This window comes from Aquarana catesbeiana, linkage group LG02 (genome assembly GCF_042186555.1).
Source record: "Aquarana catesbeiana isolate 2022-GZ linkage group LG02, ASM4218655v1, whole genome shotgun sequence".
In the NCBI taxonomy this organism is placed as follows: domain Eukaryota; kingdom Metazoa; phylum Chordata; class Amphibia; order Anura; family Ranidae; genus Aquarana; species Aquarana catesbeiana.
The window spans coordinates 581,587,290-581,611,783 of NC_133325.1; the positions used below are offsets into that span (position 1 = coordinate 581,587,290).

The 24,494-nt window shown below is 45.3% G+C and overlaps 1 protein-coding gene across 1 annotated transcript in view; it reads left to right on the forward strand.

Moving 5' to 3' along the window:
* The window catches only part of CD164L2 (CD164 molecule like 2), a 46,723-nt gene that overhangs the window by 17,675 nt on the left and 4,554 nt on the right, over nucleotides 1–24,494 (forward strand). The window contains exons 5-6 of the mRNA XM_073614219.1: nucleotides 8,843–8,920; nucleotides 11,652–11,696. Coding sequence (XP_073470320.1) covers nucleotides 8,843–8,920; nucleotides 11,652–11,696 — 123 coding nt within the window. The remainder of the gene's footprint in view (nucleotides 1–8,842; nucleotides 8,921–11,651; nucleotides 11,697–24,494) is intronic.

The following is a 24,494-nucleotide window of genomic DNA, read 5'->3' on the forward strand; positions in this document are numbered from 1 at the left end:
GGCTTCACAACAACTCAGTGACTGTTCTTGAATGGCCCAGCCAGAGCCCTGACTTAAACCCAATTGAGCATCTCTGGAGAGACCTAAAAATGGCCACCAACGTTTACCATCCAACCTGACAGAACTGGAGAGGACCTGCAAGGAGGAATGGCAGAGGATCCCCAAATCCAGGTGTGAAAAACTTGTTGCATCTTTCCAAAAAAGACTCATGGCTGTATTAGATCAAAAGGGTGCTTCTACTAAATACTGAGCAAAGGGTATGAATACTTAGGACCATGTGATATTTCAGTTTTTCTTTTTTAATAAATCTCCAAAAATGTAAACAATTCTGTGTTTTTCTGTCAATATGGGGTGCTGTGTGTACATTAATGAGGAAAAAAATGAACTTAAATGATTTTAGCAAATGGCTGCAATATAACAAAGAGTGAAAAATTTAAGGGGGTCTGAATACTTTCCGTCCCCACTGTATATAATGTATATATATATATATATATATATATATATATATATATATATATATATATATATTGTAAAGTTTGGGGAACCAGCTAGATCGCAGGACACTGGCTTTTCAATCAAAAGGAGGTTTATTAAACTTAAACAGCTTCACAGCAGCAAAAACAACAGAAAGAAAAATCAGCCTTACCTACTTGCAGAGCTCAGAACTGCTATCGCAGTTAAACAGTCCTTCATTTTTATCGCAGGTAAATTCCACTGCTAGCAGGTTTCCAGGCAGGACTCTGCCGTGCACTTTCACCGCTGTACACCAATTTACCATCCACCATTCACTATCCATCATCCACAGTCCCCTCTATACTCCTCCACCCCAACCTACACCTTCCTGTCTTTAAAGGGACCACAGTCCAAACAGAGGGGAAATATAGCGTCCTTCCAGGACCCAGCCACGACGTCTTGTACATACCTCCCCCCCTCTGCCCCATCGCCAAGGAGGTAGAGGCAACAGTAGAGCTAAAACAATGGACTCGCGAGAGGGCATCTGCATTCTGATGCCATCTCCGGGGCCTATGCTCCACTACAAATTTAAATTCCTGTAGTGCCAAGAACAAACGAGTAATCCTGGCATTAGTCCCTTTACCTTGTCTCATCCATGTTAAAGGGGCATGGTCAGAAATCATCCTAAACTTCCTCCCCAAGAGATAACATCTGAGTGATTCTAGAGCCCACTTAATGGCCAGACACTCTTGTTCAACTATGTAGTTTTTCTCCGCTGGTGTCAACTTCCTACTGAGGAAGACTACTGGGTGCTCCTCAATATGAACAACCTGTGAGAACACTGCTCCCAAATGTACATTGGAAGCATCAGCCTGGACAACAAACTCTTTTGAAAAATTGGGTGCTATCAGGACAGGGTGTTGGCACAGTGCCGACTTGAGCTCCAAGAAAGCCTTCTCAGCGTCTGTATTCCACTCCACCATGACCGACTTCTGACCCTTGGTCAGATCGGTCAATGGAGCCGCCAATGTGAAAAAGTTGGGTACAAATCTCCTGTAGTATCCCACAATGCTCAGGAATGCACGTACCTGCTTCTTTGTGAGGGGGCAGGGCCAGTTCTATATTGCCTTTACCTTGCTGATCTGAGGTTTCACCTCCCCTCTACCCAAAATATATCCCAGGTATTTCACTTCCTCCATTCCCAAAGCACATTTTTTAGGGTTTATTGTAAACCTCTCCTTCCAGAGGGAGTCCAGCACTGCCTGGACTTTGGGCAAGTGTGATTCCCATTCTCTGCGAATAATGAATACATTGTCCAAGTACACTGAGACATACTCCCACTGAGGTCGTGAAATCCTATCCATTGCTCGCTGGAACGTGACTGGAGCAGTTTGTAGTCCAAAGGGCATTCTTTTGTACTGAAAACTCCCCTCTGGAGTAGAAAAAGCAGTTTTCTCTCTAGCAGCCTTATTAAAGGGATTTGTCAATACCCCTTGGTAAGGTCTAATGTAGTGATATACCTGGCTGGACCTAGTCCCTCAATAAGCTCATCTACCCGGGGCATGGGGTAGGCATCAAATTCACTGCAGAATCGCAGAGTCCCGTTGGGCTTTGGTACCAACACAATCGGGCTCGACTACTCACGATTCTTCAATAATCTCCAGGTCTAACATCTTCCTCACTTCCTCTGAAACGGTCTTCCTTTGAGCCTCTGGGATGCGGTAGGGCCAAACAAAAACTTTGACTCCTGGTTCGGTGATAATACCTTGCTCTATGACACTAGTTAGCACTGGCAAGTCTGAAAATTTTTCTTTATTTCTCTGCAAGAACTCCTTGGCCTGTTGACTTTGGATTTTAGACAGGGTATTTGCTACTTGGACACTCTCCACCCCAACCTGAGGCTCAAGTCTTGCAGCAGCCAGGAAGGTCACCGGTTCCCTGTCCATCCAGGGCTTTAACAAGTTTGCATGGTATATTTGATACTGTTTCCTCTTGCCCGGTTGGTGGACTCTATAACTTACCTCCCCCTTTTTTTCCACAACTTCAAAGGGACCTTGCCATCTGGTCAAGAATTTACTTTCCACAGTGGGATTCAACACCGCTACTCGATCCCCCACTTGGAAGTGCCTTATTTTAGCGGCCCCATTGTAGACCCGGCGTTGGGCCTCCTCGGCTTTTTGCAAATGTTTGTTGACCTGTGGCATCACGGTTAGGATCCTGTCCTGCATTTGGGAGACATATTCAAGAACACTCTCATGCTGAATAGGTTCACTTTCCCATTCCTCTTTAACAAAGTCAAGTAGTTCGGGAGGTCTTTGCCCATACACCAACTCTATGGGGGAAAACCCTGTGGAGGCCTGGGGCACTTCCCAGATAGCAAACAGGAGAGCAGGTAACAGGCAGTCCCAGTCTCTTCCCATCTCTTTGTACCACTCTCTTGAGCATAGACTTAGGAGTCTTATTAAAGCGTTCTCCAAGCCGTCCGTTTGGGGATGGTAGATTGATGTGCACAGCTGTTTAATCCGGAACAGCTTGCACACATCGGCCATAACCCTCAACATAAATGGAGTGCCCTGGCCCGTGAGTATTTCCTTAGGAAAACCAGTCTGTGTAAACAACTGGAATAATTCCTGGGCAATAGCCTTAGAGGAGGTATTCCGCAGGGGTAGCGCCTCAGGATATCGGGTGGCATAGTCGAGGATCACCAGTATGTAGGAGTGACCTCGAGCTGACTTTACCAAGGAATCCACTATATCCATGGCTATCTTTTCAAATGGGACCTCAATTATGGGCAGTGGGACCAAAGGGCTCAGGAAGTGAGTTACCGGGGAGGTCAACTGACTGGTCAGACAAGAGGTACAGTATTTCTTTACCTCTGCTTTCAGACCTGACCAGTAAAACCGGTCAGTGATCCGTGCCTCCATTTTCCCAATTCCCAGGTGTCCCCCTAACACATCGTTATGGGCCAGGTCCAGAACCTTTCACTTATACTTTTGGGTTACCAACAATTGCTCTACCACATTTTCTCTCACTTTGTTAACCCGATAAAGCAATTCATTACATACTGCAAAGTGTGGCCATCGCTCATTCGTACCTGGCTCTTGGGGAACCCCATTCACCACTACAACCTGTTCCCGCGCCCGGGCCAAAGTGGGGCCCTACATCTGGGTTGTACCATATGCCCCCTGGGGAACACCCAAATCCGTCAGGGCAGGGGTAGTGGAGATGGTTCCCCCCGCCTCAGTATTTAGGTAGGTCTGTGAACCACATGTTTTGACATCCTTAACCAAATCAGTTTCATCATCTGGATCAACATTTATAACATTTATACATTATACAGGTTGTGTTCCATGACCCGTTATATAAACACAATTTGGTATAGGTCTCTGCTGTATGATCCATATATTTTTCCTATATGTATTCTGCAATTTTTCGAACCAATTTGGTTCGTTAATGTCACCATTACATAAGAATGCCACACTGTTATCCATCCATATTTGCTGTCTGTACGTTCAGGATCCTTAATGATTATCTGCATAATATGCAATTCATACTAATTTACATAGAGACAGCATTTAAGGATTTCCGGGATGCGGACTGTATCACATGAAATTGGATCCAAATAAGACATCAATATCATGGACCGCGGCTCTGTTTGCGTTCCATGTCTCAGCATGGTTAGCGCCCACTTCCTATCCCCTATGATACGCAGGCCGTGAGCGGCCTGTCGTCACTCCCTAGGATACACATCACATGACCGACACGTGATCACCGAGACTAATAGGAGTGACGCTCGGTTGAGTGGAGAATGAAAGTGAGGCTTGGTTTCCTGACCAGCTCTTTGGAGACACGATTGGCCACAAAAGCATCATGTGACTACCGGTCACATGTGACGCTGCCGAACCCGGAAGTCATTCTGTGTAACAGCGCTAATCAGCTGTTACACTCCATTTAAAACAGAATATATAAAGCGAGTTGTGTGGGGGGCTTACTTATACCCCAGCAGAAGCCTTTGAAGGTGAAACGCGTCGGATTTCTATGATTACACCCCACCACTACCCACTGCGCTGTTTTTATACCATTTTTTATGCCTTTCTATATTATTTTGTTATTTTAAACCGAGTTTTTACTGCCCTCGCTTGTAATTTTTTGGAGTGTTCTCCTTAATAAAGTGCCACAACGCTTTTTACAAATAAGGATTTACACTATGTGGAAGTTTTTTCCTTTTCCTTGTTCACTCGTTCATGAGATGGACCATTGAAGAAACGATCACTCGGCGACTGAAGCCAAATCCTGGAGGCTCCCGATCCCAGATTGGCACACCATTTGAGGACTTCTGACGAGACTCCACACAAGACCCTCTTACAGATCATCCCCCCATACCGCCTGACGGTACAAGCTCGTTTGACTCACCGCCAAGGGCCTGTGAGTCCACCTTATCTGGTAAGGGCATCCTTTTGTCTTTCTCTCTCTATGTTGGGACCATCTACATGAGTGAAGAATTTACTTGTATTTAAGGATTTCTTTAAAACAGCCCTTTACCACTTCATATGAAGACGGCCTACGTCCAGATGGCTGTGGGGTTAACTAGGAGCACCCCACCTTTCCAATAATAGACTTCCAGTATCTATATATGTTCACTCTTCTTATGGTCTTGGACATCCGTTCTCTTAGCTTTTGTTCAAACGAACACTATTTCTACTGAGCTGCATACTCAGTACACTGTGCCACCTTGTATTATTATTTTGTCATATTGCCTTTTTTTGAATATGGTACCTTATGCACAACTGTTCCTTAATTAACCTGTAGGTTGTTATTGAGTATTCACTCCCTCATATACCTAAGCACTCACTGTTATTACTTATCACCATAGATTTTGTATTTTCTTGGGATGTTTTTTTGAAAATAACTAACATTCACCTAATAAGTATACACTCTAAGTTTCTACACTCCTTTATAGAGATCACCGTTACTTGACTGGTAACATGTGTCCTATCATTCTTTAGCGCCTCACATTATTATTATTTTTACATTTGCAACGGTCAGATTGCTGTGTCGGCTGCTTCATTTTGCTTATCCTAGGAGCTGGCGCAATTTCTACACCTTTTTTGTACACATTTATAACATTTGGCAGTTCAGGGTGAACAGTAGGAACAGAGGGGTTAGTTTCTCCCTAGCCTCTGGAGCATGTAGTTCTTCTTGTTCCCACAGTTTTCCAAATAATGGGCCGTCTCATCCTATCATAACATCATGCTCCAAGTTCTTCACCACCCCCACCTCTTGAGGACCAGTGCCATAGGCTGTGGAGATGGTCACCGAAATGAGAGGGTACTCTCTAGTGTCCCTGTGAACGCACACAACCCGTAAAGTTTTGCTTACCGGACCGATCCTCCCAATTACTCTAGGATGAACCAGGGTCACCATGCTTCTGGAGTCCAACAAAGCCCGGGCAGGGAGGTGGTTCACTTGAACTTCACACTCAAATTTCCCCTTACCAAGGTCAAGATATGTGGTGCATGCTTTATGGGCATAAAAAGACCCCCTCCGGAGAACCCCACATTCCATGGACTCCTCTTGCGGTGGCAGTATTTTCCCTGGGTATGGCCCCAGGAATGACACCGCCAACATTGTACATCTACTTCTCTCCGAATAGGAACAGAATGCTTAGGCGGTTCCTGGGAGTGACTCTTGGCCTTCTGGGGTGTTTGTTCCAGGGCTCCGTGGGACATCCTTTCGAAGGGCGGCAGTTGATTGAACAGGCCATGAGAGACTGGGCCTTTGGCCCTTGGTAGGGCCGAGCAGATCCTCCACCACTGTATATCATTCCACCATCTCAACATGGAGGTTCACTGTTTTGGGGTCTCCATGGCTGACCCACCATTTAAGGTCAGGTATCGGTCCAGCACGACCCGCTCCACGATTTGGGTGCCAGACAACACCTAGGGCTGCAGCCATTTTTTTACCAGTTGCACCAGGTCATGCATTTGAGACTGGGGTGGCCGATCTGGACAATACTTCCATTGGTGCACTCGTTGGGCCCGAACGGTCGTAGTCACCCCCAGACGAGCCAGAATTTCTGCCTTTAGTTTTTGATAGTCTTTAGCGTCATCCGGTGGCAGGCCAAAGTAGGCTTATTGAGGATCTCTGGCGAGGAAAGGAGCAATGGGGCCGGCCCACTGGTCCTGAGGCCACCTTTCTCTCTCTGCCGTCCTCTCAATTGTCCTCTACATCATCACTTAGGGACAACTTCTGCAGAACATGGCTCGCCCTCATGGTCACCTGGTTACCAGGGGCAATAGCCGATGCTCACGCCTCTGAGAAAGCTGCTGCACTACTTCTTGTAAGGCAGTCACCTAAACCTGCATAACCCCTTGCTGGGTCGCCTGCTAGGCTGCCAGTTGGGCCACCAACAGATGAGTACTTTCTTGCTGCAGAGCTAGCACCTCTTTGTGGTGAGTTTGTTGTACCTCCAGCTGAGTGGTTAAGCACTGATTAGCTTCCTCATGGCGCGTCTGCGCTTGCATATTAGCCAGGGAAAGCTATTTAATTAGCTCCTCCATTGGTTCAGCTTTAAGGGTTTTTGCAGCTTTAACCCAGGACATAAATTTAAATGTCAGTTTTTAAGTCCAATGCAAAAAAAAAACTATTTTTTTTTCTTCTTATGCCTGTTATTCTGTCCTGCCCTGCTTCCTACACCAGTTGTAAAGTTCGGGGAACCAGCTAGATCGCAGGACACAGGCTTTTCAATCACAAGGAGGTTTATTAAATATAAACTGGCCAGCCTTGAGAGTTGGGAAGACCACAGAAGCCAGTGAGTCCAGGGGGCTGGAAAGAATCAAGTCTGTTGAGAGCAAGCAGAGGAACTGCTGACAAGAGAGGGCCAGGTGACTCGGTATGTTTTTCATTTGAGTGCTAAACGAAGTTTGAACCCCTGCGTGGGAACCCTGAATGGACCTTTTGCTTTTGTTTTTCCGTTTAATAAACGTGGACTACCAGGCCCTTAACTATAATGCCTGTCTGACGTGGACTCACTGCACAAAAAACACATCTACTCTTGAGCTAAAGACCCCAATATCACTCTATATATATATATATATATATATATATATATATATATATATATGGGGCTCACTAGGAGTTATTGTAATTGTAGGGTTACCTTGGTAATTCTAACGTCAGTTACTTGCAAAACCTGCTGTTACAAGCATGCTATATCTGTGTGAAACATTAACCTTGGTGCTGTATCATCGGTCTGGCATGCGACAATAAAGATTTCTGTCAAGCAAACTTCCCGTTCCAGTGTGCAGCCACTTTGTATTCTTCTACATACTTGCAACACCTGGCAACCTACCTTTTACCTGTTTACTTTACTTAGGGCTCCATTAATAAAGCAGCAGTGTGGCCTTACTGTGGCCATACTGCAGATTCAGCAAAACAAATTCTGCGCATTTATGAAGTAGAGTGATCAGGACTCTGAAAGGCAATAAAAAAAAATTGAGTACAAAATGGGGGGGAAATAGTAATTACAGGACAGACTTGCAAATTCATGTGACTGATCTATCCTCCAGTCATGAAATCCTCTCTGGTACAACCTGCACATGCCATCCTGCATTTTATGAATGGGGTGTAAAATACAGGCCACAGTTTAGAGTAATACTGTGTAGTACTGCTATCTGCTCTCCACTATAATAAAGTCCCTTAGTGAGCATAATCATTGAGGCTGCTAGGTGCAAATCAATGGCTTTTTCTGCAGAATCTGCCAGGGTGGAGGAAATAGCATTGGTTCAGCCAGGTTAAGCTCACAATCTTTCTTTTGCCTTTTCTGATGTTGTTCATATTAACAAGCTGAAGGGGAGAACTTTGGAATTAATTTGAAAATAAATGGTACAATCAGCATTTTGTTGCTAGAAAATTACTTAGAAACCCAAACATTATATATTTTCTGAAAGCAGAATGGAAAATAAAATGGTGGCTGTTGCCAGTGCTAGACACATTTTTTGTATTAAGACTTACAGCCATTTTCCTTCACAGACACAGTCTAGTGGGGGCTGCTGTGTGCATGCTTAGTTCCATGATGTCATTATCATCATTTGTCACAATCAGAGGGGCAAAGTTTGTTGCGTTGGGGAACTCAGTTTACTGCATTCAAAACTGATTAGATACATTTCTGTCTTCGGGCATTCTTAGGGCACCTGGGTAGTGGGTGTTCTGGTCCTAACACAACCCCTCATGGTCTACATTTTAATAGAGTTTCTATGTTAAAAGTTTGCTGTGAATGGTTTTATCATCCTACAAGGACTGAAGAAGATGGTCCGGAGTACGTGACCTGTTGCATTTAATATTCTATACTTGTTGAAGAGTCGTTGAACAGTCATTCTTCTTTCTCTAGAAAACAGCACTTGTGGCTCTATCAAGGAACAGATGTATGAATCATGTACAGTGACAAATAATAGCAGCATGTGTGCAGGTAAGTTCTCATTCTCAAAAAAGACACGCAGGTGATAACAGCAATGATATTTTATTAATTCACTCAAGCTTTAACAGCATTAATTATTTCACTTCACCAAACCCATGTAATATTATCAGTGTGTGCTGTATTTTATATATAAAAGCCAAACTAAGCATTTATCAGACAAGTTTCTACATTTGGTGGCAATTGTGAAGTTCTATAAGGTGCAGAGAAGTAGAGAATAATATGGAGCCATCCCATGGTGTTTTATTTTATTTTTTTTTTAATTCTGATTTTATGAAACAAAGAGACTTTAAATAGTTAATAATAATTGAATATAAATACAATATTCACATCTACTGTATATTAATTGAACGTTTTGTTGTGAAAAGTTTTGTAGTATAAAAAGACAAACCCCTACTTCTCAGTGAATTAACTACAGAGACAGTTATACAATCTTAGTGACATTTTTTGCAAAGGTCCTTTTACAGCGGGTTGGAAGATTGAGGCTTGGAGACTTTTATTTTTTTTTGTGCACAGTTCCCATGTTAAAAAGTTTCATACAAATCTGTGTAAGGATTATGCAAATTTATAGATATAAGAATACACGCATTTTGGTTGGAAGCAATTTCAAAATATCAAAGGCAAAAAAAAAAAGAGACTGAACACAGAGCCATTCACAGATAATGGGTTTAAAAGTAAAAAAATATCTCCATTAGACGGCAATTCTTCCCAGTATACAGAGTTTTAAAATAAATGATGATCCTGATTAAATTTTTTAAATAACAAGACAGATAAATGACCATTTCAAAATATTTCCTAGTAATAATTTATAGAAAAACAAAATAAGTTAATTTGTAATGTAAAATTAAGGCTCTAGTATCTCCACCTCCTAGTGACAAACAGGCAGTACCAAAAGCGAAAGCCCAATTCATCTGTATGTATATCCAACAATGCAGTCATCTGCATTGTTGTCAGCCATCAGAGGCGTGGTTAGAAGTCAAGCAGTTGATTTGGAATGATTCCTTACTAGCTAGCCCTGTTGCTCTGATTTTCTTTTCTGTGCTTTTTGGATCCCGCTGACCCTGACCTTCCTTTTGCTGAGTGTTTTCATACTATCAGGTTTTCTGAATGCGGATCAGACTTCAGAGGATAGGGAGATTTTGACAGACATTGACAATGTTCATTTGCACAAAGTTTGAAGCAGAATGATGCCCCTCTTATAGATATACTCTAGTTTGTGTTAATAAAACAGTATGTTTTTATCTTATATGCAACCCTTTATTCACTTGAATGAGAAGAGCCAGGTGCTAACAAAGACAGGGCAACAGTCATTTTCATTTGCTTGCAGGAGAGACTGGCTCAATAAATGTTGCGTTTTGTGACAATTGGAGTGGGATGCTATGCTGGCAGTGTCTTTTAGTTAAGCTATTGTTATGCAATTAAAAAAAAAAACACAAGTGTATTATCTGAAAAATATTTGGTGGGGGTACCTGTACATACAATTCTCTCACAATCCCCTATATATGCATATTGGAGGGGGAAATGTTGCCCATGAATCTCCTAAAACAAAGGGGTTCATGGGAGATAGGGATTTTTAAAGTGCTCAGATAATGATAATTATTCAAACAAAAAATTCATCTAAAATCAATACATTTTTTTTATACAAAACTTTAAAACCAATAAAGGTATAAATCCTCTGAAGAGCATATCATGTTTTACATGTTCACATACAGTACATAGATTCCATTTTGGGGAATCCCAGGAAGTGTATGACGACGCATTTCACCCAAGTTTATTTTATAAACAAGGAGAGACAGCTGGTCAGAGAAAGAAAACAACGTGACGGGTGTAAAATACATACACCTTATATAGTCTAAAGGTGCTGCAATCCACAACAGATCTACTGTAGGGGTCAGGGGGGACAGAGAGGTAACCATCAAGGGGAAGCTATTAATAGATGCGTGGTCAAAATAACACAAATGTATTATCTATTTCCCATTATATAATATTTTCTAATTTATAGTATTTCTGTACACAGATTCAAATTGTAAAGTTAATTGAATATATTGAGAACATATTCCTGATCTGGTGGCAACTCAAAATTTTGGATTTATCCTCATTTAATTCCCAGTAACACTGGTGATCAATTAAAGGGTGAGGGCAAATCTCCCTAACAGGTGTTTTATTTCTTCACTATTTAAATGTTCAGTTATACTTTAAGGCCAGCCATACACAGAGCAAATTTTTTTCCTGCAACCAGGCGCCGCAGGAAGCCGCCCTCGCCAGGAGAAGACCGTGATTATCGTTAGTGGCTATAGCGGCCACTAGCGATAATCGCAAGAGAATCCGGCAAGCTGGTTGCCACCAAGTTGATCGATAGATCAACTTGGTACATTCAGCTTGCCTAAATAATGTTTCAAATCTTGGCCGGTTCCGCAGATTTAAACAGTGTATGGCTGGCCTTAGGTACAGAGAGCATATTCAATCCATGTAGTTGAATAAGAAGAGATTGAAGGTTTTCTTTTTAAATACATGGTAATCTTTCATTAATTTATTTGCTTTGGAAGTAGTTTTGTCCATTACTAATAGACAGCCTAGTATTGTATGACATTTAAAATGTCCCTATATACCTGTACTCAATATTTATCATTTTGTGATTGAGAGATGTGGAGCTATACAGGGAAGTAGTATAACCAAGCTTTAAAATATAATGGCATGGTAATAATGTTTGTCTTGTTCTGTTTAGTCCCCGAGAGCAGGTCAGCTGAGCCAGAAGAAATACTTCCTGAAGGTGAGTAGTAATTATAATGTAACATTAAAAACTGTGTGTGTGTGTGTATATATATATTTTTTTTCTTTTTTTTTTTCTTTAGATCCTACAATTTGTAGGTAGCATTTGTTGTAAAGCAAGGGTGTCCAAACTTTTGACCTTCCTGGGCCACATGTGTTTGCTAAGTGTAAACACATTTTTACAAAAGATTTCCTCCAAAAATCAAAATGCAGCTTAAGTATGTTTACAATTTTGTGTTGGGTTGCATCCATAGATGTGTTAGGCTGCATGCTGCCCGTGGGCTGCAAGTTGGAAACCCCTGTTGTAAAAGTTCTAATTATTACCTGAAGTAACTATATAACCCAATTTAAATGGACCATCACTCTAAAGTGAAAGTGCCACTTCTCTTCCGCTCCACCCTTAGCCCCAAAACAGATGAGATTTTTAATGAGAGAGGGTACCATTTCTGACAGGTTTTACCCCCTTAAAGACCAGGCCATTCTTTGCGATACAGCACTGCTTTACTTTAACTGACTGCAATTGCGCGGTGGTGCGACACTGGGAAAAAAAGGACGTCAATTTTGTTTGGGTACAGCGCCGCACGACCGCGCAATTATCAGTTAAAGTGATGCAGTGCCGTATCGCAAAAAATCATTAAGGGGGAAAATCTTCTGGTCCTTAAGTGGTTAAGTAGCTAAGCCACGTGATCTTGCCATTGGGCAGTGGGGAGCTGGCTCCCAAATCCAAGATGGCGGCACCAGGGACCCACAATGCTAAAAAGAATCAGCTGCGGGAAGACAGCGCTGGACTCCATAGACCAGTAAGTACCTACATTTTAAAAGTCAGCTGCTAAAGTGTTTGAAGCTGCTAACTTTTCAATTTTAACCACTTGCTACCCAGACCAATTCTGACACTTCGCTCCTACATGTAAAAAATTATAATTTTTTTTGCTAGAAAATTACTCGGAACCCCCAAACATTATATATGTTTCTTGTTCATACATTACGGGACACAGAGGCTTGGTAATTACTTAGTGGGTTAAATAGTACCTTCAGGTGATTGGACACTGGTAACCCTAATAACAAAGTGAGTTCCTCCCCTATATAACCCCTCCCATATGAAGAGTACCTCAGTTTTTTCGCCAGTGTCTAAGGTGGTTGGTCACATTGAAGATGTGCTAAGAAAAAAGCTCTGTTTGATGGTCTGAGAGGACCTAGGAGCTATACAACCGGATCCATACCTCAGGCCAATACTAAAACGCCTTAGATGGATGGTACTGGGGCCTCGTGATAAGAAGAAACAAGGTTTTTCCTGTAATGTCTCTCCTTGGAGGTCTGGGCTCTGGGATCCAGGCTTTGGTGTACTAATATAACAGTGGCACGAAAAGTTTCTGGCAGAGTCTTCTACAGGTCCAGCGAAGAGGATCCTGTGAGTAGGATCCCAGGACCCTGAAGGTTGGCACAACGCTACCCGCCGTGATGGGTGAAGGCTGGAATCTGTCTGTTCTCAGCAGTTCCTGTGGCGGGGACAAGGTAAGTGAAGACAATCCTAAAGTTTACACATTATGGATTATCTTCTGTGAGTAGTTGTATTGCTTACCAGGTTTCCGCCATTAGAGGGAGTAAGAGACATACCTGGTGTATACTTACATGCCTTCCAGGACACACACTCAGTGAAGCTGGTCTAAGAAGCCGCTCACCTCCTCCGCTGCAGGCTCTGCCACATAAACAAAAAAGGGGGGATCCCACGCAGTCCAGGGGTCCCACGTAGTCCTCTGATGGTCTCCTTCTCCCCCCTCACCCTGGCCGCTGCCATGATGGCCCTACACGTCCGCGCAGGGGGTGCACTTTTACAACAGGGTCGGTGGGGAAGGAGGGGGGGCATGGTTGCTGCGCCGTGCATGTGTGGCGTGCACAGCGCGCCAGTGCGCAGGCGCAAAGCAGCCATTTTTTAAAAAGCCCAAAGCGCCAGAGCTCCTGTAAGTGGTGGGACACAGAGCTGTGGGCTTAGTAAGCATCCCTGAGGATCAGGTCCTGGCTAACCTAAGACATCTACTCGGCATCAGGTTGTGCAGTTTGTAACTAATGTTTATATTATAAGACTATAGCACAACAGTGATTGCAATTTACACTAGTACCTCTGCTTTGCAGCTTAGGACTTAGGGCTTCAGGGGGAGGTTAAAGAGGCACCAGAAAATCACCGCCTACATCTAGGGGTTCTGGACATGCCTGCAGGATACCATCCCCCCTGCAAGACTGGAGGCAGCCTCACAGGATGAGTCTGTACCCCTGTCAGGTTTTGCAGCCTCTCCCAATGTTTCAGTGTCATGAAAAGGTTTACCTGCTGGTGGCACTGTTGCATCCTTGGGCCATAGTACCGGTGTCCACCAGCGGGTGTACTCTGGCAGTGTGGAGCAGACAGCACCCTCTGCCCTCAGGTGCAATGTGAGGTCAATTACTGCAGCCTTAAATATATATCCGGCAAGCCCTCACATGCTATCCTTGGTATCTTTCTCCCTGTGCCCTGACCTCGCTGCTTGTATCTTGACACTGAGCCTGCATCTGTCCTGACCTGATCCGATCCCTATCATGAGCCCATCCTGGACCTGTCCCTCCTGTTTCCTGATTTCCCTGGATCCCTGCCCTGCAGCCTATCCATCCATCCTCTCCCTTTCCCGTTGGATCCCTGTCCTTTCCCATCTGACTGACCTCCTTGTGTATGACCTCGGCCTGGCTTTTGTTACGATTACGGTATTTCCCATCCATTTGTCTATACCATTTGTTTGTGGGTCTGTGGTTGGTTTGCACTGTTTATATTTCATTTATTTGTCACCCATTTTAATAAACACCATTATTTTTCACTTACCTGTGTTTCTGGTTTCCTTTGTGCAGTCCACACAGTCTGGTCTACTAAATTCCCTGATAGTATACCAAGGCCATCCCTGACCAGACGTGGCTGCATTGAGGAACCATCCAGGTTGTTAGTTCTGCTAATATGGATTTCAATGAAATCATTTATTATTCCCTGCTGGCAGAAGATGATGGTGAATATTGTCGCCAGATTTTGAAAGGGTGGACTAGTGACCAGCTGATGGAAACTATGCGATCAGCTCACTCCCTAGTGAATCAGGGGTATATGTCATTTGAAGATGTTCAGCCCCTGATCCAGTTATGTGCAAAACCAGCCCTGTCATGCATTCCCGAAGGGAGCAATGATTTTTCTCCCCCCTTCAATTATGGCCAAGTTGAATCCCTGGTAAGGTTATTAGAAGATGATCCAGCCTTTTTTATGGAACATTATTCCGCTTGTTCACAGCAGGTGTTGTCTGATTGCATCCATTCAGTGCAATCCCAGGTTAGTCAGGCTGGGTGTGAATCAGCATTTGTTCAACCTGTGCTACAGACATGGTCAGATCTCCTGCACTTAGCTAAGCCTCAACATTCCAGCCCTGCCATTAAACACCTGCCTTCCCTAAAACCTATCTCCCCCTTACCTATGACAACCTCAGCTACAGCCCAGTTTACTCAGCTCCCTACCAAATACTACTACCCAGTCTCCAAATGTTGCACCTATCCTGCCTTTAATCCACCTGCCTCTTCTCCTCCACCTGTAACAACCCCACAGAACCCTCCTCCAGTCACTGTTCCTTGGTCTTCCTTTTGCCCAGCTACATATTTTTCTTATGACCCTGCACCTACGTACAAAGCTGCAGTGGCTAAACCAAAAAAGAAACAAAAGTTCTTCCCGATCCACACCATCCTGCCAGTAACCCAACCTGCCTCCACACCAACCAACCTGTTCCAGCCTGCGTTCATGCCAGTTGAACTTGATGACCCACCTAAACCTGCCAACCCAGTGCCTGCTATCCAGCCTGATGTGCCTGCCTTCCAGCCTGATGTACCTACCTTCCAGTCTGATGTGCCCGCTTTCCAATCTGATGTCTTGATGCCTGCCTTCCAGCCCAAAGTCTCGGTGCATGCCTTCCAGCCTGATGTGCCCACTTTCCAATCTGATGTCTTGGTGCCTGCCTTCCAGCCCAAAGTCTCGGTGCCTGCCTTCCAGCCTGATGTGACTACCTTCCAGTCAGATGTGTCCGCTTCCCAGTCTGATGTCTTGATGCCTGCCTTCCAGCCTGATGTGCCCGCTTTCCAATCTGATGTCTTGGTGTCTGCCTTCCAGCCCAAAGTCTCAGTGCCTGCCTTCCAGCCTGATGTGCCTGCTTTCCAGTCTGATGTTCCCGCTCTCCAGTCTGATGTGCCCGCTTTCCAGCCTGATGTCTCAATGCCTGCCTTCCAACCTGATGCCTCGATGCCTGCCTTCCAGCCCGAAGTCTTGGTGCCTGCTTTCCAGTCTGATGTGCCCGCTTTCTGGCCTGATGTCTCAATGCCTGCCTTCCAGCCGGATGTCTTGGTGCTTGCCTTCCAGCCCGAAGTCTCGTTGCTCGCTTTCCAGTCTGATGTGCCCACTTTGCAGTCTGATGTGCCCGCCTTCCAGCCTGATGTCTCGATGCTTGCCTTCCAGCCTGATGTCTTGGTGCCTGCCTTCCAGCCGGATGTCTCGGTGCCTGCCTTCCAGTCTGATGTGCCCGCTTTCCAGTCTGATGTGCTCGCTTTCCAGTCTGATGTGCCCGCTTTCCAATCTGATGTCCTGATGTCTGCCTTCCAGCCCGAAGCCTTGGTGCCTGCTTTCCCGTCTGATGTGCTCGCTTTCCCGTCTGATGTGCTCGCTTTCCAGTCTGATGTGCCCGCTTTCCAGTCTGATGCGCCCACCTTTCAGCCTGATGTCTCGGTGCTTACCTTCCAGCCTGATGTCTCGGTGCCTGCCTTCCAGCTTGATGTCTCCACTTCCCCGTCTGATGTGCCCGCTTCTCAGCCTGGTGTCTCGTTGCCTGCCTTCCAGCCTGGTGTCTCGCTGCCTGCCTTCCAGCCTGGTGTCTCATTGCCTGCTTTCCAGCCGGATGTCTTGATATTGATGACTCAGCCTTTCGGTGCCCGTGTGTCAGCCTGAAGTTTCGGTGCCCATGTGTCAGCCTGAAGTTTCGGTGCCCGTGTTTCAGCCTGAAGTTTCGGTGCCCGTGTTTCAGCCTGAAGTTTCAGTGCCCGTTACCCAGTCTGCTGAGCCGGTGCCCATTACCCAGTCTGCTGAGCCGGCGCCCGTTACCCAGTCTGCTGAGCCGGTGCCCGTTACCCAGTCTACTAAATCGGAGTCCGTCACTCGGCCTGTTAAGCCAGTACCCATTATTCGGCTTGCTGGACCAGTGCCCGGTGTCCAGCTCGCTGGGCCGGGGCCCGTTACCCAGCCAGCTGAGCCGGTGCCTGTGATCCAGCCTGCCCTTATGGTGCTCGCTGTTCGGCCTAATGTTCCAGAACCTGCTGCCCAGCTCGACGACCCGGAGCCTGCTGCCCAGCTCGACGACCCGGAGCCTGCTGCCCAGCTTGACGACCCGGAGCCCGCTGTCTGCTCTGATGTGCCCGCTGTCTGCTCTGATGTGCCTGCTGTCTGCTCTGATGTGCCGCTGTCTGCTCTGATGTGCCCGCTGTCCGGTTTGATGTATCTGCTGCCCAGTTTAAAGTGCCTGATGCCCAGCCTGAAGTACCCGATGCCCAGCCTGATGTGCCCTCATCTGTTGTTCAGTTTGAGGCCATAAACTTTGGACAATTTCATCTAGTTGGAGCGTCCGGAGGTTACTCCTTTGAGGGGAGGTACTGTCATGAAAAGGTTTACCCATTGGTGGCGCTATCGGTCTCTTGGATCGCAGTACCAGTGTCCACCAGCGGGTGTCTTCCAACACCTAGGACGTGTAATAAGAGGACTCACCTGCTGGTGGCACTGTTGCATCCTTGGGCCGTAGTACCGGTGTCCACCAGCAAGTGTACTCCGGCAGTGTGGAGCAGACAGCACCCTCTGCGCTCAGGTGTAACATGAGGTCAATTACTGCAGCCTTATAAATACCCGGCGAGCCCTCACATGCTGGCCTTGGTATCTTTCTCCCTGTGCCCTGACTTCCCTGCTTGTATCTTGACACTGAGCCTGCATCTGTCCTGACCTGATCCGATCCCTATCCTGAGCCCATCCTGGACCTGTCCCTCCTGTTTCCTGATTTCCCTGGATCTCTGCCCTGTAGGCATCCATCCTCTCCCTGTCCTGTTGGTTCCCCATCCTTTCCCATCTGACTGACCTCCTTGTGTATGACCTCGGCCTGGCTTTTGTTACGATTGCGGTATTTCCCATCCATTTGTATATACCATTTGTTTGTGGGTCTGTGGTTGGTTTGCATTGTTTATATTTCATTTATTTGTCACCCATTTTAATAAACACCATTATTTTTCACTTACCTGTGTTTCTGGTTTTCTTTGTGAAGTCCACACAGTCTGGTCTACTAAATTCCCTGATATTCAGTCCCTGTTTATGTCACAGAAGACGCTTTAAAGGCTGCATTGGATGATTTGGAAGGAAGGATTACTACCTTTGTCACAGCTTACTTAAAAAATAGCATGAAAAGGGGTAGATCCCCTCCCTCTGCTTTGGGTTCCCTATCGGATGAGCATTCTGATAATGAGGAAAGATCCCTACCTGAGGATAGGGATCATGTGCAGTCGGACGAATCAGGGGAAGAGGAGAAGCTCTCTTTTACCTCCCAGGCCCTCAAAGCGCAGGTGCAATACTATACTGAATTGGTGCATTCCACATACAGATTGCCCTCTGCTGAGGCTGCCATTTCCCCTGTTTCCTCCCTGGGGTCCCAGAAATCCCCACAGGCTGCGTATGCCTTCCCAACTCATCCTTTACTGGATGAATTGTTGTATGAGAACTGGGGTCACCCAGATAAACTATTTTCTCCTCCTAAAAGGTTTTCTATGCTTTATCCGGTGGAGAAAAGTTTCACCAAGAAACGAGGATCCCAGCCATAGATGCAGCTGTTTCTTGTGTGAATAAGAGCCTGACCTGTCCTATGGACAATGCTCAAGGGTTTAAGGATCCAACTGACAAAAAGCTGGAAACTTTATTTAAAGCCTCTTTTTTCTGTGGTCCAGCCTACGGTTGCAGCAATTGGCATGGCCAGTTCCTCAAGGAACAAATACAGCAGGTGCTTAGCCTCCTTTCCACTGAGGAGGCTGAGGTTTATGCAGAACTTCCTAAATACTTGTGTTTCATGGTTGATGCCATTATGGATTCTGCTCAGCAAGCATCTTGCCTCACTCTCCTGCTGGTACACATGCGCAGGTCCCTTTGGCTTAAGCATTGGGCAGCTGAAGCTTCATGCAAAAAATATTTAACTGGGTTCCCGTTTCGTGGAGAACGACTGTTTGGGGATGATCTGGACAAACATATCCAGAAGATTATCTGGGGGAAAACCACATTGTTACCGGTCAAAAGGAAGAGTAAACGTCCTTCATTTAGATGTTCTCTGTACCCAGCCCCTGGAGCCTCATCCTCCAGGCAGTGGCGACGGCCTCCCCAATCAAATACTAGGGGAAAGATCCAAAGTCAAGCCCAAGGGCAAAAGAAACCTTGGGGTCCAAGATCTGGTAAACAGAACCCCAAAGCCTCCCTATGAAGGGGCGCCCCCGCTCGACCGAGTGGGGGGAAGGCTGCTGCAGTTTGCAGGCGCCTGGCAGGAAGAGAGTCGGGACAGATGGGTAGCCTCCACGGTGTCTCTGGGCTACAAGCTAGAGTTGCGGGAGCTTCCGCCATCTTGTTTCCTAAGGTCAAGAGTCCCCAGGGATCCAGAAAAAAGAAGGCCCTTGCTTCTGGCCTTAGAATGTATGTTATCCCTAGGGGTAATTATAGAGGTGGCCCCGGAAGAGCAAGGTTCAGGGTTCTACTCAAACCTCTTTACGGTTCCAGAACCATACGGAGATGTCAGACCTATTCTGGATCTAAAAGACCTGAATCAATTTCTAGACATTTGTCCTTTCCGCATGGACTCTATCCGCTCAGTAGTCTCCACCCTTCAGGGGGGAGAATTCCTGGCATCAATAGACATCAAAGATGCATATTTGCATGTGCCAATATTTCCCGCTCACCAAAGATTCCTAAGATTTGCAGTGGATCAGCGCCCCTTTCAATTTGTGGCCCTTCCTTTTGGTCTTGCTACCGCTCCTCGAGTGTTCACAAAAGTTCTAGCCCCGCCCCTGGCAAATCTAAGGGTTCAGGGCATAACTGTGACAGCTTTTCTGGATGATTTGCTTCTCATAGAACAGTCCGTAACACACCTAAGCCACAATGTGCTCTGCATGGTAAAGTACTTAGAGTACCTAGGCTGGCTCCTCAATCTAGAGAAATCCTCCTTGCAGCCCCTAAAGAGGCTGGAGTATTTGGGCATGGTCATAGACACAGTCCAAAGCAGAGTGTTCTTACCCAGGCCAAAAGCCAGGGCCATAAAAGATTTGTTCCGGGTAGTCTCAGCAAAGAGAAATCCCTCTATCCGACTATGTATGAGACTATTGGGGAAGATGGTCGCCTCTATCGAGACTGTCCCTTATGCCCAGTTTCACTCGAGACCTTTACAAAACAGCATCCTCTCTGCCTGGAACAAGAGGGTTCAAGCCTTGGATCTTCCAATGTGCCTATCCCCAGGGGTGCGTCAGAGCCTCAATTGATGGTTACTGACCAAGAATCTATTAAAAGGAAAGTCCTTTGTCTCAGTTACTTGGAAACTCGTAACCACTGAAGCCAGCCTAATGGGCTGGGGAGCAGTTCTGGAAGAAGCTTCCACCCAGGGAAGATAATCCAGAGCCGAAAAGCTCTTGCCCATCAACATTCTGGAAATTCGGCAATTCGTTTAGCCCTCAAGGTCTGGACTTTCAGCCTACAGGGTCATCCTGTCCAGGTACAGTCCAACAATGCCACGGCCGTGGCTTATATCAATCACCAAGAAGGCACCAGGAGCCTGGATGCCCAAAAGGAGGTGAATCACATTTTTTCTGGGCAGAAGGGCATATTCCTTTCCTGTCTGCGGTCTTTACTCCAGGGATAAAAAATTGGCAAGTGGATTTTCTAAGCCGCCAGCAGCTGTGTCCAGGAGAATGGTCTCTACACCCCGACATATTTCAGGCCACATGTCAAATATTGGGGTACCCCGGATGTAGACCTGTTTGCGTCCAGGTTCAACAAAAAAATGGACAGCTTTGTGTCAAGAACAATGGATCTGCTAGTGCAAGGGTCAGATGCCTTAACGATTCCATGGGATCGGTACTCACTGATCTATACCTTTCCTCCAATTCCGCTTCTTCCGAGGTTCCTTCAGATGGTCAAAAGGGAAGCAAAGTCAGTCATTCTGGTGGCCCCGACTTGGCCCAGATGACCTTGGGATGCAGAGATCGTAAAGATGGCAGTGGGAAGACCTTGGGTTCTTCCGCAACGTCCAGTTCTACTCTCACAAGGTCCAATATTCCATCCTGCTTTACAAAGACTGAATTTAACGGTTTGGCTGCTGAAAACCACATTCTGAAAAGCCGTGGGCTCTCGGAATCAGTCCTTTTCACTCTGATTAATGCTAGGAAGCCAGCCTCCAGGCTCATCTACTACAGAACCTGGAAGGCATATGTTTCCTGGTGTGAACTCAGGGGGCAGCATCCTAAAAAGTATGCCATTCGCAGGATTCTTGCCTTTCTTCAGTTAGGCATTGAAATGAGGCTGGCTTTGAGCACTATCAAGGTCCAGATCTCGGCCTTATCAGTATTCTTTCAAAGGCCAATTGCCTCACATTCCCTAGTCTGGGCCTTAGTTCAGGGGGCACTGCACTTGAATCCGCCAGTCCAATCTCCTGTGTGCCCATGGGATCTGAATTTGGTTTTGTCCGTTTTGCAAGAACAACCCTTTGAACCATTGCACCATGCTTCTTTTGTTCTTCTGACAAAGAAACTGGCCTTTTTGGTAACCATTTCCTCGGCTAGAAGGGTATCAGAATTAGCAGCTCTTTCTTGTAAAGAGCCATATTTGATTATTCCCAAAGACAGGGTGGTGTTGGGTCCTCACCCGACTTTTTTACCTAAGGTGGTTTCAGGATTCCATCTGAATCAAGATGTGGTCCTACCGTCCTTTTTTCCAGATCCGCAGTCCGAGGAAGAGGAGTTATTACACTCTCTCTAGATGTTGTAAGAGCAGTCAGTATCTATCTGCAGGCAACCGCTCAGATACCAAAGACTGATTGTCTGTTTATTCTGCCAGAAGGCCCCAGAAAGGGCCAGGCAGCGTCAAAATCCACTATTTCCAGATGGATTCAGCAAGTTATTATTCAGGCCTATGGTATAAAGAAGAAGATTCCTCCTTTTCAGGATAATGCGCACTCAACTAGAGCGGTTAGTGCTTCATGGGCAGGGCATCACCAGGCCTCCATGGCTCAGATCTGCAAGGCTGCAACTTGGTCTTCAGTCCATACATTCACTAGGTTCTATCAGGTGGATGTAAGATGGCATGAGGATGCCGCCTTTGGGCGCAGTGTGCTGCAGGCAGCAGTTTAGCTCCTCTTGTCCGTTGGCGATCTATGTATTTTCTGATCCCCTCAATGTGGGCATTGCTTTAGGACATCCCACTAAATAATTACCAAGCCTCTGTGTCCCGTGATGTATGAACAAGAAAATAGGATTTTTAAATACAGCTTACCTGTAAAATCCTTTTCTTGGGAATACATCACGGGACACAGAGCTCCCGCCCCTCTTCAGGATTATACATTGGGGTACTTATTGCTTGCTACAAAACTGAGGTACTCTCCATATGGGAGGGGTTATATAGGGGAGGAACTCACTTTGTAATTAGGGTTACCAGTTCCAATCACCTGAAGGTACTATCTAACCCACTAAGTAATTACCAAGCCTCTATGTCCCGTGATGTAAATGGTGATCATTGCAACTTTTTATCTCGCACGGTTTTTGCGCAGTAATTTTTCAAACGCTTTAAAAAAAAACAAAAAAAAACTTTCATGCATTAAAAAAACAAACAAAAAAAAAAACAGTAAAGTTAGCCAAAATGTTTTGCATAATGTGAAAGATGATGTTACACCATGTAATTAGATACCCAACATGTAAGCTTTGAAATTGCGCACACTCGTGGAATGGCGCTAAACTTCAGGACTTAAAAATCCCCATAGGCAACAAATTTTTTAAAAGTTACCTGTTTAGAGTTACAGAACAGGTCTAGCGCTAGAATTATTGCTCTCGCTCTAACAGTCGCGGCAATACCTCACAAGTGTGTTTTTGAACGTTGTTTACATATGCGGGCACGACCTACGTATGCGCTCGCTTCTGCGCGCGAGCACGTGGGGACGGGAGCGCTTTAAAAAAAAATGTTATTGTTTATTTTAATTTTATTTTTCTATTTTGACACTTTCTTTTTACTTTTTTTTTTTGATCACTGTTCTTTATATTACAAGGAATGTAAACATCCCTTGTAATAGGTGACAGGTCCTCTTTACAGTGAGATCTGGGGTCTATAAGTCCCCATATCTCGCCTCTAGGCTTGGAAGCCTGAAAAGAAAAAACGATCCTGGCTTCTCAGCCAGAGGCAGCGGCATTTTTACAAATGCACAGACAGGGCGTGACGTCATAACATTGCGCCCAGCCTCCGAAAGATCATAGAGACGTCTGGGGGCCATCTAGAATTCTCTATGGTAAACTTCCCGGCATGAGCTGATTTCTTCTCCCTCTCGCCGATCATACGGGTGAGCTGGGAGAAGCATCGAAAGGCGGCGAGGGGGTGGTCCCCACCCGCTGCCTGTAAGAACGATCAATCGGCTGAATAGCTAGTAATAGCTGATAGTAGCTGCAGGCATCATTCAGATATCCCCACTCAAAGTTGTATGACGTCGTTGAGCGGGAAGTGGTTAAAAATAAGTGACGTTCCTCTTTTAGTAAAGTTATGTTTTCTCCACTACTAGTACATAACCTTTGAAAAAGTTGTTGTCCTCATACATCATCCACTGGAAGCATCCTTTCTGCACACACAAGATTACTATCATCTGTGTTTCTACAACAGCAGACAGATAATTACCATAGTTTAAAAGGACTTTAGAAAATTCCGTTCTGATAATGTCTTTTCAAAATATAGTTCTGTGTAGTAGACTGCATGCCTCCTATGAGCTATTTTTGGTTAATGCAGCTTTTCATAAATTCATCAACACTATACTTACATGAGCAGAGAACGTAAAGCCTTGAGGTCTTCAGACTGCATTTACCATTATGTATGCAACCGCCAGTGTTCAGAAAGTGATAATAGTTGATCAATTTTTTATGTGACCAATTGGGCATTGTAAGCAGCCATACTAAGTTCATGACTAGTGTCAGTTCACATTTTGTTTTATGTAGTTACTGGACAAGAAGTCTGTTGTACTTTGATTTTGAGACCCATAATAACACAACAATATTTGGCACTAATAAACATAATGACTTGTTAATAATGTAAGCCCTGGTTCACAGTAGTGTGATTTCCGTTGCAACTTGAGTCGCACACAATTGCATTACAATGGAAAAAACATTGTTTTCAATGGTGGCCGCTCACATTAATGCAGCACGACTGTGATGCAAGTTATGGGAAGGGACCTATGCTACTTTGGTGCAATGCAGTGCAATATTGTGGCCCATAAACATCAATGGAAATGTATCAAAAACGCATGTACGTGTGTTTATTATGCCATTTTTATTGCGTTCTTTTTTTTGCTGAACTATTCTCCTTCTTTTCAGGTTAGTAGTACTAGTAGCGGTAGTGGGAGTAGTAATAGTGGTGGTGGTAGTAGTAGTAGTAGTACCCCAAGCCAAAAAATCACCCCAGAAACGCACAGCAGGGAAATTGCATGAAAGTCGCATATCACTTCCACTGAGA